Raw genomic sequence first — 14,844 nt, 5'->3', positions numbered from 1 at the left:
GAAGGTGTATGATGGTCAAACTCTAGAGTCTCTATTTTCTTGCATTCTTCTTTGATAATAATCACTTTCAGTTACAAAAATTTTAAAAAAAAATGAACAACAGTTTTCTTGGGGATCTTCATATCCACGGATCCACCAAACTGAACAATTGTGAATTCCTTTGATGGAATAATTACTTACTCAATCTCTAGGCTTTTGACACTAATAAAGAAGCCAGGTACCAGCAGCCATACCAGAACAAGAAGAACGGTAAGGCCAAACTAAACCTGCTGGTCCAAGTTCCAGACTCCAGATCTCTCTTCGAAATTTTACGCGTAGTTTATTGTGGGGTTCCATATTAGTTACTTTTCCTCTTTGATGAATATCATTGTTGCTATTTGAAGGATTGATATTTATTAATTTCAGCCTCCTTTTGGTTATGTTCTCACTGTTATTTCAGAGTCCTACTCAACTGGAGGAGTTTGTGTGTATTGTACCCTGTCTTTCTTTTCCTAAAATGTCTACATTCCTTGAATAATACCTGATTGACTGTTATCAAGCATTACAAAATAGAAGTCATGGCTATCAGGCCTCCCAACAATTTAAAGATTACAATATTACAGTTTTGTCATTACAAAGATGCTAATGTGGATTCAGAGGCGTATTTGGTGGATCCCAGTTGAAGTGTAAGCTCGGTTCTCTTCCCAGTTCAGTTCTCTGGCTGGAATGTGTAATGTAAGTAGATTTTTTTGGTGTTTAGGTTCATTAAGAAATGTTATTGTGACAAGGATTGAGTCAATCACTCAATATTTGTAAAATCCTCAAGTTATAGATTAAAAGGAGTGGTCTATCACACTGATAAGGAAAAACATTTCCTTTTCTCAACTCTTAACTTGTTTATCTAATATATTTTCCTTATCTCTCCGCTAGAACTACTGGTCCAGCTTACTCGATTTTTAAATGCCACAATGCTACTTTTTCCGTCAATTTTCTAATCCGCTACTGGTCACAACTCCAACAACATACTGTTGAGAAGTGTATATTTTGCTTTGGGAAATTCTGGCTTGATTCTTTGTGGACTTCTGTTGCTACCTTCGGAATTTTGCTAGTTGATACATGCAATTCTGAACCTAACAGTCCATGAGCTAGTACGACAACTACTTCCAGTAAGACCTTAAATAGAGCTGAATGGAAGACAAGGATCCACGTACCCAACACCATTTAGTTCAAGTCAAGGCTGAATTGCTGTTGTTTTTGTGGTAGTTGGGGACACACTTAAAATTTATTCTATTTCTCAGATCCTGCAGGTTACTTCTGCCAGTAAAACAGGCCCTTCAATTGTAATTTCAAACTAATCTGATTTGTCTGATTCTCCCTATGAGCAAAAGAATTTATTTTGCACGTATCCTAAACATCCCTACGTATTTCCTACATAACTTCATATCACATATATGTGTATTCATGATATATTGCCCAATAATTGGCTTACAGGATTCAATATCCATACTTTAATCTCAGGTGAAATAACTGCATGGTTCCTAACAAAAAGGTATAAACTTCCCATGTCACACTTTAACCTCCCTGACTCAAAGTTCCACCAACCACTTACCAAATTTCAACATCAGGTCTGCAGTTTCCAGCTTTATTTTCTTTCCCACAGATGCCCTCCCACTGTTGATTCTTCAAGAGATAATTAGACACTGATCACCAGACCTTTATGAAATTCATGTCTTATTTTTTTCTAATTTTCTAAGAGTTAAAAAGGTCAATAAATTAAATATTTAATAGGTCACAAAGACAAGTTATCGCATGTTCTCACTGTTGTGCTACCTCATTGGCATGTGAAGGTAGATCCGTAGATAATATAATACCACTATTCTTCATTCCAAGAATATTTGTGAGAAATAATTAAATGCTTGCAACTGCCTACAAGCATACTGCAGAGACTCACCTTTCTCAAATCTTCTAAGAGGATTCTGATTCGAAGGCTCGGCAACTCTTGATGCCAGAAGAGGCATGGGATAAGGGCTTGTACAACCATCCTTTTCAGTAACTACCTCACAAAGACCATCTCTAGTTACTTCAGGCGAGTCGGACTTCAAGGGTTGCGGGTGCACATGTTTTGCATTTTGAACTATGTTCGTTGATCTTAAACGCTTTCGTGGCCTTGAGCTGTCCATACAATCGAGGTGAACCTCTTTCAGTTCTTGGGCATAGAAATTAAACTAAACAACAAGAGAGTTCTAACTTCATTAAATATCCAGAAAACAAGATAATACCAGTAGGAGAACGTTTGCAACTTTGGGTCGACCCCATCCGCAACTATCTGAATCAAAAAATATATTAGTGGAGGATTTCCCCCCCCCCCCCCAAAGGCTACAAGCAAAAACTACAAGGTATTTCAACCACTGTGTTGGGGGTGAGGGAAAACAAGTTTGAATATGAAGCATAACTTCTCAGGAGCATTAAAAGTTCATACATTAACTAGGGTGGATTAGTGGCATAACTCATTCAGTAACAGATAGTAATACATGTACGCTGAATGCGTCAAGAATTTTAACCTCTCATCTCATACCAAAATCTGGGTAGACTAGTACACATTTCATGATGCGGAGTGGGGGGGACCCCTCTCTTTTATTGGAAAGCCATAAAAAGTATCCGGAGTTTCTGAAGCATTACATGTTTGTGAACTCTCATGGATCAAAACCACCAAAACGTTGGTCTAGCAAGGAAGAAGAGAATAGCCCCAGCTTCCAGATATACAATTGGAGAGTACCATTTAACCTGTGCTCCCTTCCACAGGCCCTTTCAAGATTCTACTTGGATACTGTCAATAGAAAACAAATGCACCTTGGTTTGACCTGTGTCAAGAGCTTCACATGAACACCACTACGTAGGGTAACTCATAAGTGTAAGAACCATTGTGATGCGAATAACCTAGGTTTTGATGGCCTACAGCACAGCTATAGAAAGAGGAATGAAGAAGGCCTCCTCTTGATGTCGGAGATAATTAGAGACAACATGATGTAACACAACAGGGGGAGTCCCCCTATCGTGGTCTCCTTTAGGATTTCACAAATTAATGTTCTAGTCTAAGTGAGTTTCTTTCTAAGCTTTAGGATAAATTAGATAAGAGTTAGGAGTCATATTCCTTGTGTAATTCTAACTTGGTTTATTATCAATATATGTGTTGACTGGTATGATAGAACATACATTCTATCACCCAGCCCTGTTCTCCAATTGTTCTCCCTTCTTCTCCCTCAATCTCTCTTTCTTCTCTCTCTATCTAGTATTGGTTACAAATTGATGTATCCAGCCAGCGGCACAGCCCAGGCAGGGCTGAAAGAGGGGCTAAAGCCCCTAGCGTAATTCATAAAATCAGGGGTGTAAATCTGTCTTCTACTGCCCCTAGGAATGGGTCCAGCTAGAGTCGTAGGGTTATTATATTGGTTTGAAGTCCCAGTTAGGTAAGAGTTTGAGTTAAGTAAATTGTTTGGCAGTAGTTTCCTTTTGAAATAAAGATTCCTATTTTTCATTTTAATTCAAAATAGGAAAGAGTTATTTCCTTTTGCAAGAGCCTTGTTTGAGTAGAGTTTGTGTCAAATTAGGAAAGAATTAGTAGCGTCTATAACCAATTTGGGCTGTAAGCAAAGACAGTTTTGGATGAATAAATTTTGTATTATTACTTGACAGAGAGAGTCGTGGGGAACCCTAAGGGAACCTGCTGCTGGTTTTTCGCTTCAGCCCTCAAATTTTCCTAAAGTTCTCTGCTCTTTGAGGCCTGTGATTGTAAGTGAGGAGCAGTTTTGGCTATTTGTTCAAGCCTTTTCTCCTTTCTGCTCTTGGTTCCCCTTCTACAATCCAGAATTTTCTGCAAACCATTCCTCTTTCTCTTGGTTCTGCTCTAAGTTGCCTAGGCGGCAGAAGTGGTGTTTCAAAGAGAGATCCTGAAGATTTTGTAGCCCAAACCTGCTGTTACATCACAAAGTCTGGGATTGTTTACATGGTATCAGAGCATAGCTAGTTTGAGAATCTAATAAGCCCCCAGAGTACGCCTTAGTCCTCAAGGGCTCATTACTCATTAAAATAGCTTTCAGCTTTGGATGGGTTTCATACAGTGCTATTTCCAACATCAATGTTTCAATATTTATTTGATTCTTCAGCCGAAGACGAACTTGGTCTCAAGCTGGTTTTTTGTTATGATAAGAGTATGGGGTAGAAATAATTTCTGTTTCAGACTTTTCCAGCAGCTGCCACTGCAATGGTTTCTGTATTTGGTGATAAGGTTTTGTGGGTCAAAGATGGTCCGAATCTGCTCCCAGAACTCTTATTCCAAGCATAATTTGAGCCTATGCCTTCTATTACGTCATATTTCCCTCATCACTGGTTTTCTGTTGGGATTCTCTGATGCGTCAAAATTGAGGAGGATTTTAGATTTGAAGGTTGATTTTGTTTCCATCGTTTTCATAAGTTGAAGGAACAGACCTGCATCTTCTTCCTTGATTGAAGATATGGCTTTCAAAGGCGATCAGAACCCTCGAGTTTCTTCCCCCAGCCCTTCTCTGTTGTGAGTAAATAAACCAGCTGCAGGTCTGGTTTCCCTATTGCCACCGTATCTAATTTCTGGACTTGGACTTCAGGGTGGTGCTTACCTGATGGTGTTTCCATGATCTAGAATCAATTGCCAAGGATTACAAACCTATTTGGAGTTTGCATTGGAGGACTGTACCAGCAGTGAAAGATTGATTCAGGCAGGTTAGGGTTTCCACGCACAGAAGCAAATCCACTGGAGCTGTCAACTGGTTTAATACCCAGAAAGGCTATGAATCATCATGCCAGATAACTGTGAAGATCTCTTTGCCCATCAGTCTTCTAACAGGTCTGATGGTTACCCAACCCTAGGCAAAGGAGAGAGTAGAATTTGTGATCAAGAAAAAGAGGAAGAAGTTTCGTTTCTGTAGATGAACCTGCTTTTGTTGATCGTTGGTTGAAGACCCTAGTCGCTGGAATTCCTCCATTAATTGAGTTTGGAAAGAAGATGATTCCTTTTGTATTCAGATTCTCCGTTGAACTAATCTGCCCCACAACTTGTTCGTGATGGAGATAGAAGCACTTCCTTTTCTTCCCAAGGTTTCTGCCTCTGGTTTACGATGGAGATGCACACGCTTCCTTTTTTTCGATTTGTAGACACTTTATTTGGTATTTTCAGTATTGATAGGGTTAGCCATACAATTATGATTGGTCCATCTTTGTTTCCTTTAATCTAGTATTTATTTCAGCCTACTTACATGTTGTGTCCCTCTCTCTTAGTTAATTGAATCAGTTTGCTTTTTTTCTTTCAACACAACCCACCTCACGTTACCTCTTTGACTTCTATTCTTCTTCACTTTCTAGTTTAACTTAGACTCTCTTTGGCATAATTTATATTTATGTTTATGATCTATTTATGAATAATCAACTACGATACTATGTTATGAGTGAGAAACAGTTTTGTTTGGTTATTACGGGGCATAGTATATTATATAATAAGAAATAGGTTTGTTACCATTGGATGAATAATATATTATGTATCATCAGTTTGGTTTTGGGTTGGTTTTGCTTTACCTTATACAATATATATGTATATCGGCTTTAGTTTTGGTTTTGGCTCGCTTTTATTGGCCTCGGTTAGTTTTAATATCCCAAAGACATTGTTTAAGTGGAGATGGAACAATGTGGAGGTTGAAGAGAGAGAAAAACAAGGTCTTGTTCAGATCTTTTTTCTATTTTTTGTGAATTTACCTTTTTTACCCTTGAGTAATAATTCTGCACATGTTCATTAATGGCACCCGCATAAACAAAAATTAACGGTTAATGCCTTAATGGTGATAAATCAAAACCTCCCTAAATCTATTTATGAATTTATGTTTAAACTTATTTATTTCAATGAGAAACAAGGGTCATAAATCATACCAAATACGGGCTCTTTTTGGTAACATTTCTTATTCTCTATTTTGCCTATTTAAAAAAAAAGGCATACAAGAATCCATTTTTGGTCAGAAATTAAAAATGGTTTGGTAACTTTAACCAGAATAAATTATGTAATAAAAGTAAGTTTGGTATATGAAAATTGATAATAATAAAAATGATAATGAAAGTTGACAACAGATCATCAAGGTTTGGGAGTGAGAAAAAGGATAAACAATGTGGGTTCTCATAATTAAAAAAAAAAAAAAAAAAAAAAAAAAAAAAAGGTCTACTATTATACCCTCAATTTGCATTTGGATTTTAAGTGGCTTGCGCAAAAATGAATAGAACAAGTTTATGATCTATTCTTTTAAACAAAAATAGGATTTAAAATGGATATAAAACACATCAAAAAAATGAGAACAAGAATTGATACCAAAAAGACCCTAAATCTATTTATGTTTAGGTCAAATAATCATAAATTTAAACTTTACCAAATATAGCCTTACGTAATGATTATTTCCAACCTTAGTTTGTGCCAATACCTTTTCATACAATTTGCATTTTTCCAAAGAGAGTTTTCCCCTTCCAAGTTTACCCTATCGTGTTTCTTTCAGGAGATTTATCTAAATTACATTTATGTCATTCCAATCTTAATTTTTCTGCATTTACAAAGTTGCCATTATTTTCCTCTATTTACCAATAGCCCCTTGAAACAATCTGGTTTACCAGAATATTGCCATGATTTCTTTAAGTGGGGCCAATTTGCTGATTTTGCAAGCCCATGGGTTATCAAAATGGTTTTCGAACCCAAGATTTACTTTATTTGGTATATTTGCTTAGACTCCTTTAGAAATTGGAGAACTCCTCTCTAATTGGGACTCCTAACTCAACTAGGATGTGATGTATATGGCCTTCAATCAAAATGAGTTTGGAGCAAGGGATGGTGGGGAAGAAGGTTTATGAAGTTCCAAGCAAAGGAACAAGGGAATGGTAAAAATGCCTGAGCAGGGAAAGAGCAAAACAGTTTTGTCTGACTTGGATTTTTTTTTCATTTTTTTTTGGGGTGGAGGGTGGGGGGAGGTGTTTGGGAGGAGCCCCAACATGGGTTAGGCAAACTATTTCATATTTCATTTATATAATATATATCCATACAAGTAATAAGAAAAGAATTAAATATTTTTTTGTTGCTGATAACCAAAATCAAGTTCCTAGTGTGACATGAAACACGAGAACACCAGATGGTCACAATCTTGAAAAAAGAAAAGAATCTAGCAGCAACCAAATTAGGCCTATTTTTAATAATTTGAATATTAAAATAACTATGCCTAAAAGAAGCTTCTTAAAGAGCTAAAGACAACTATAGGCATTGCCCACTGCAACATAGATCTGATATGAAACAAAAGAATGTACAAACTAGTCAAGACCCCAGCCATCTTGATCTAGTTGAGACAATTTTTTATTTTTTATTATTATTTTTTCTTTTTTACCGTGATTGTAATTTAAGGAAACTATATCTACTATCATTCTCATTGAAAACAAATTTTAAGAAAAAACTGATGAAATCAGAAGAGAATAAAATGGTCTCTTCATCCTCATTCTTTCACAAGTTGCAAGTGTATCATTTCACAGAGAATACATCACAATCGCAATAAGTAAAGCACATGCCAACATGAGATTCTTATAATCAGCAGAAAGTAGGTTCTGACCTCAGATCTCCAAATATCAGTTCTCACAGAGACATTCACTGCTTGATACTCTTCGGTCACCTGCAACAAATATCATACAAGCTGAAATTGTACATATCATAAGAGTTTAAAGGTCATGCTATTGCTGGAGATTACTGAAGTTTACCAACCCAAAACTCAAAGTTGAACAAGTCATGTGACGCGCACAAGTGGCATCTAAGACCCTACAAAATAGTGGTTTATTGACTGTAAGCAGAAATGAATAAGAAGACTTCCCTAATGGTTAACCAAAAGAATAAAAGTAACAAGATGTAACTCTGTAAGACAAGGGTACCTTAAAGTTTGAACACTTCATCAAGCAAAAAGCGCATGAGTAGTCTTCAGTAACTGCAAGCAGAGGAAACATAGAGTATTGTAGCCAAAAGCATATAATAAAACATAAATCAGGAGAAGATTACAAAATAATCCATAGAATATTACTAGCATACAGGAACAGAGAGAGAGAATGAGTGATTGAGAGAGTATAAAATGTGAGACTGGAAATCTATAAGGGACAGTTCCCCATTTTAAGAAACCAGGCTCCTTTTTGTAAATCAACCAACATTTGTAACTGCCATCTCTTGGATCTAATGAAGAAAGATGACTCCTGTCTGTGAGCAGCTAACAGTTCAACAATTACCCCTCCTATGACACATGCGAAAAGGAAAGGAAAACTAGGCAAAAAAGAAATGAGCATAAGTAGGCTAGAAAATATTCAAGCTTCAATCACTGTAAGTTCTGACAGGGTAGTAAAGGTCCATCAAAACTACCTACATTCAGAAAACAACACTCAATATCCTGCTTAACAAATTAACGTTTAGACTCCTGTGTCACTAAGACAGAAACATAGAGCTACACCAGTTCCAATATAGGAAGCAACCAACGTCGACAAATCCTTGATGGCCACTGGAAACTCAAATAAATCTGTTTCCCCTTTATCAGAAATTCAAAACTTATGCTTCTTTCTTCCCAGAAATTACAGCATAATCTAAAGATTTTATCTATACCCCTCCCTTCAACAGTGATAATGTATAATGTGACACTCTACGAATTGAAATGAACCAGGATCAAGGGTTTGACTGATTGAGGTAATGCCCTAGATTTAGGCTCACTGATCCTCTTTAATAGAACCAGTAGTCAATTAGGGTTTAGAATACCCTACACTTGAAGAAAACAAGCTGGATATGGAGTTCTAGACTTGGGAAAGGGATAGGGTTATATTTGGCTAGGTCTTGGAAGTTCAGAGTTTTGAATTTCAACATTGTTCCTTCGCCGTACTTTCATTTCAGACTGAAATTCAGGACTAGAATATTTTGGAAATTAGGGTTTTGAAAATCTAGGGTTCTTAGGGTTTGAACTAGGGTTAGGATTGAGTGCTCAAGAAGGGATGATCTACATCTAGGGTATAGGCTCCTATAGGGTCTAGCCCAGCTGCTGCACTTCTATTTTGTAGTTTTCTGGAATTTCCAGAAGTGCCACAAGGTTTAGAAAGGGCAAAGAAGAGGAAAAGGATCAGGGGAAGGGGCTGTAACTTGATTTAGGGTTGAGGGTGGGGAGTTAATTAATGATGAAGGGAGAGGCTTCCTAACGCTGCCACAGGGGTTTGGGAGGGGTTGGGTATGTCTGCGATAGAGGGGAAGGGGGCTGGAATTTCCAGAATTACAGTTAGAGTGATGGGGAGGAGACCTACAGGTGAGAGAGAAAAGGGGGGGGGGGCATGGGGGTAGGGTGTTGTTTACTTACTTCATGATTGCACAAAACAGCTGGAGTTGTTGAATTGTTGCTGGAATTTGAAGAAGATACTCTCAAAGCTGCTGCAGACCTCCAAAGGAAGCCCACAACTTGTTTCCTCAAAACTCTCACTTTTATTAATCAATTCAACTTATATTTACAGAGAACGTAAGCTTTAGTTACAGTGAAATCCAATTAGGATTCTAGGAGTAGATATGGAGTCCTAATAAAAAGTATAGACTGTATAGTCAAACTAGGGGATTCCAACACAAACTAGGAATCAGACCTAGACAAGGACTCTACAATATATCACAAAATACTAACTCAAATGAGGAAATAAAATAGATCTAGGGTCCTGAGACTTAGCTGGACTCAATGGGACCCAGACCTAGGGCACCATGGGATTTGCAAAATTACAAAAATACCCCTGGATCAACTTAGCAGCCATAGGGTTTGGGGAGTGTCCCTAGGCCCAAGGGAATCCTTGGAACAGTTTACATCGCAAACACATCCGATTACCTCCGATAACAGCATAGTTGTCATCGCCTAAGTTATCTAAGGTCTTTTAGGGCAGTCATAGGCTCGCAGCGCTTAGGCAGTAAGGCACCCATCAAGGCAGTGTCGAGGTATGGTAGTTTAAGTGCACCCCCCTTCCCCCTTCTTTTCTAACATACGTACACCATACATGAGAGGTTGACCCTTTATCATTTTAGAATTTTATTTTTAACAATTTTTATTGGATTCCTATAGAAGATACTTTCTTATTTATGAATAACATCTTAAGTAAATGAAATATCCGATATAAAACAGTTTCTTGAATGATATTTGGCATTAGCAAATGCTAAATATTGGCCTGAATACCAATTAAACTAGTGCAAAGCACCTTGCAATAAGGCAGCAACTATGAACAAGAGTAACACCATACCAAAAGAAAAATCCTCCCAGTCTACTCTCTAAATGATACACCATTATAACTTAGCACAGAACCATGTAACCAACAGATAGAAAAGGAAAAACCACTTTCAGAGGAAATACAATTTTCAAAAACTGTTAACGGGACAAACTATTGGAGATCAAGTTACAAAAATTGAGACAGGATAGTATTAGTCAGAACTGAAATACCACGAGAATTCTTCAGCTACACATCTTTTGGTCTTTGAAGCCAATATCAGCCTGCCAAGTTTTTACCTCTAATAAGGCATCACCTTCTGATGTTGTTATCAGATATTGGTGTCCTAGTTTTCCTACAGTATTTCAGCCATGACCCAACAACAGCGATAGCAACAAAAACTACTCAGTAGTCAGTAGATGGATGCATACCCTCCAATCACCTCTGTTCAGGGTCAAACTTAATACAGAGCCTAAGCTATGCATGTTTGGCTCCCCCCTTTTCCTCTGGTCCTTTTTAGGTCTATGCTTGCCTCTTTTATTTCCTTCAATTGGAATGAACTCACTCCTCTGTACTGGGAGGCACACAAAGGCCTCCGCTGAACATGGCCATGTCACCTCAAAAGACTTCACGTAGCTCATCAGGTATCAGAGCTACTCCCAAATCAGCATTAATATGATCATTCCTTGCTTAGGACAAAATTTTGCTCCTTGTAGCAGGAGTTTTCCTCCTACCCTGCTGGCAGCCAAGGAAATGGAATCTTAAAAGGATATGATTGAAGACAAAAACCCTGGCATTATTGCTATCAAGCTGGTAATGGAGAAAGAATGCATAAATATAATTTGTGCATATGCACCTCAAGTAGGATTAGATGAAGTCTAAAGCTAGAATTTTGGGAAAGTATGGATGGATTAATGCAAGGAATTCGTCAAGGAGAAAAGATTATCATAGGAGGTGATTTAAATGGACATATTGGAAAAGATCAAAGAGGATATGAGAGTGTTCATGGAGGATATGGTTTTGGAGAAAGGAATGAGGAGGGGATTTCAATTTTGGATTTTGCTACTGCTTTTGATCTATCTATATTAAATACTTACTTCAAAAAGAGAGATGAACATTTAATTACTTTCAAAAGTGGACAGCATAGAAGCCAAATAGATTTCTTCCTAACTAGAAGGACTGATAGATTGTTGTGCAAGGATTGCAAGGTGATACCGGGGGAAAGCTTAACTGCACAACATAGACTTTGTGGTCTTGGATATGTGCTTAGTCCCAAGAACACATAAAAGGTCCAAGGTAAACTATCCCAGAATAAGATGGTGGAATTTGAAAGGAGAGTACTCTAAATCCTTCATTAATGAAGTAGTCAAACAAGGAAAATGGGATTTTAAAGGGGATACCAATGCAATGTGGAATGAGATGGCTATGTGTATTAAGAAGGTGGCTAAAGATGTTCTAGGTGAATCAAAAGGAAAGACTCATTCTTATAGAGAGACGTGGTGGTGGGATAGTGAGGTTCAAGTTGCCATTAGGAATAAAAAAGCTAGTTTTAAGGCATGGCAAAGAACTAAAGATGTTGAGGATCTTCATAGGTATAGGTTGGATAGAAATGAAGCTAAGAAAATTGCAGGAAAAGCAAGGGAAAGGAAATATGAAGAGTTGTATAATAAATTGGGCACAAAGGAAGGGGAAAATCTATTTATAAGATAGCTAAGATGAGGGATAGGAAGAGTAGAGATCTTGACCATGTTAGATGTATTAAAAATGGAGATGGTAAAGTTTTAGTTTGTGAGGAGGATATTAAGAAAAGATGGGAAACCTATTTCTCTAGTTTACTAAATGAGCATTCTTCAAGCACTTATGTTTCGGACGATTACACTTTTCACCAAGGCACCAAGGTCCGAACTTATATACGTAGAATTTCGATGTCCGAAGTAAAAGAAGCTTTAAGGAGGATGAAACTTGGCAAGACACAAGGTCCTGATGAAATCCCAATTGAAGTATGGAAGAGCTTAGGAACCCATGGACTAGTTTGGTTGACTAAGTTGTTTAATAAGATTATGAGCACAGGGAGAATGCCAGATGATTGGAGGAGAAGTGTTGTGCTTCCAATTTACAAAAATAAAGGAGATATTCAAAGTTGTAATGACTATAGGGGCATTAAATTGATGAGCCATACGATGAAATTATGGGAGAGAATAATTGAAACCCGTTTGAGACACTTAACTACAATTACGGAGAACCAATTTGGGTTTATGCCAGGAAGATCTACAACGGAGGCTATTTACTTAATTAGGAGACTTATGGAAAGGTATAGAGAATGTAGGAAAGATCTTCATATGGTATTTATTGACCTAGAAAAAGCTTATGATAGAGTCCCTAGAGCGTTAATTTGGCAAGTACTAGAGAAAAGAAGTGTTGCAAGTAAATATATAGATATAGTTAAGGATATGTATGATGGTTCGGTGACTAGTGTTAGAACAGTGGGGGGACAAAGTAATGAATTCCCGATAACGGTTGGGCTACATCAAGGGTCAACTTTAAGCCCATATCTATTTGCACTGGTAATGGATGAATTAACCAAAGACATTCAAGATGAGGTCCCCTGGTGTATGCTTTTTGCGGATGATATTGTGTTGATTGATGAGACCCAAGTGGGGATTAATACCAAATTAGAATCATGGAGATTAGCTTTGGAATCAAAAGGCTTTAAACTTAGTAGATTGAAGACAGAATATTTAGTTTGTAACTTTAGTCATGATCGGCCAGATGATGAGGTGGTGATACTTGACGATAAAGAGATTTCTCAGAGTGATTGTTTTAGGTACCTAGGTTCAATCATAAGTAAAAGAGGTGATTTGGAAGATGAGGTTTCCCAAAGAATTAAAATAGGGTGGATGAAGTGGAGAGGTGCGTCCGGGGTCTTATGTGATCGGCGTATTCCATTAAAGCTTAAAGGAAAATTTTATAGGACCGTTCTTCGACCAGCTATGATGTACGGTGCAGAGTGTTGGGCTGTTAAAAAGAATCATATAGATAAACTCAGTGTAGCAGAAATGAGGATGCTAAGATGGATGAATAGCAAAACTAGGATGGATAAGATAAGAAACGATCATATTAGAGTTGGGCTGGGAGTTGCTCCCATAAGTGATAAGCTTAGAGAAAGTTGTTTGAGGTGGCACGGCCACGTTCAACGGAGACCTATAAATGCTCCTGTACGGAGAAGTGATATAATCCATATTGAAGGAACTAGAAGAGCTAGGGGTAGACCTAAGATAACCTTAGGAGAAGTGGTGAGAAAGGATATGTATAACTTAGGCCTTGTATCTAGCATGGCCTCGAATAGAACTGATTGGAGGGCAAGAATCCATTTAGCCGACCCCATTTAGTTGGGACAAGGCTTATTGTTGTTGTTGTTGTTGTTGAAAGGGATTTCAATCATTCCATTTTCTTGGCTGCAAGAAGGGTAGCAGGAACATTGCTCGTACAAATACAGCAGCAAAAAAATTCCTCACTTTATCCTTCTTAGTGTTGCAATTTATCCATCTCATCCATCTCAACATCCTCATATCCACTACAAAAAGTTACACAATGCGTTTAAACTGCTTAAAATACTGTACTAACACATCATAGCAGGTGGTATGACTGTCATATAAATTTTCTTCTTCCTAGTTTTGCAGCTTATTCATCTCAACATCCTCATCTCCACCACACAAAGTTAAACTAAGCTTTTTGACTGCACAACATTCAGCATCACACATCATTTCTCATCATACCTAATTCTTACCACCTCATTATCCATCCTAATGTAACTAAACTGTTGACGTAAGCTTTGAAGTTTCCCTTCCCTAACCGTTCCAAGCTTTTACGAAAAACAGTGGCAAACATAGTATTAGAGCTAGGAGCAGGAGAAATCAAGTGTTTGACTCCTGAGAAGTGCATTTCCTAACATTTCTTCTTCCTTGGTTGTGCATGCAGTAAACATCACTTAAGCAAGCTCCACGTGCAACAAAATTTAGATCTCGGCATGCACACACATGGAAGTGTCAGTGACTTGCTGTATAGTTTGGTACTGCCCTCCCCTAACACTCCAAGCTTTTGGGTGAAATGAAAGTGGCTTACATGCCATATACTCCAGCTTTCTTGAACAAATGTTAAATATTTTGATTCCAAGGTTAATGTACATAACTCCAACTTGCTCTTAAAATAAAATTACAGCAAGCAACTTGAAGAATAATGGGCCAGTAAATCCTACCATATTTCAAAATTTTGCATTTATTTATTTCACTGTATTACCCTCCTACAATCACCACATCTTCCAGCATAAATGTCACAAACAAACAATCAGAAAGAAAAAAATCTACACATTTCTATCACAGAAGAGCTCCTTAAGCAGTCAATCCATTTGAGTTAATTGGACAGATGATTTGGCAATTCGATCCACTAGGCATCAGAGGGAGAGGACATGGTTCTGAATCTGGATTAGCCAGGTCTCAAATTCCAAATTCAATCATACACACTCCAATGTACTGGCACGCATCCTCATGTATGTACATGCACAAGTATGTTACT

The 14,844-nt window shown here is 37.7% G+C and overlaps 1 protein-coding gene across 3 annotated transcripts in view; it reads right to left on the bottom strand.

Annotated features, from left to right (window-relative positions):
* Positions 1-14,844, bottom strand: part of EMF2 (VEFS-Box of polycomb protein) — a 54,269-nt gene that overhangs the window by 22,856 nt on the left and 16,569 nt on the right. For all 3 annotated transcript variants that reach the window (XM_089149362.1, XM_089149364.1, XM_089149363.1), the window contains 5 exons: positions 7,948-8,000; positions 7,784-7,837; positions 7,635-7,694; positions 2,259-2,305; positions 1,931-2,151 (listed from right to left, as the gene is read on the bottom strand). In XM_089149362.1, the coding sequence (XP_089005488.1) occupies positions 1,931-2,151; positions 2,259-2,305; positions 7,635-7,694; positions 7,784-7,837; positions 7,948-8,000 (435 nt within the window). The remainder of the gene's footprint in view (positions 1-1,930; positions 2,152-2,258; positions 2,306-7,634; positions 7,695-7,783; positions 7,838-7,947; positions 8,001-14,844) is intronic.

This window comes from Hakea prostrata, chromosome 3 (genome assembly GCF_041222555.1).
Source record: "Hakea prostrata isolate BN-2017 chromosome 3, UWA_Hpros_2, whole genome shotgun sequence".
Lineage (NCBI taxonomy): Eukaryota > Viridiplantae > Streptophyta > Magnoliopsida > Proteales > Proteaceae > Hakea > Hakea prostrata.
The sequence above is the reverse complement of the archived record's forward strand: the minus strand, read 5'-3'. Positions and strand labels throughout refer to the sequence as shown.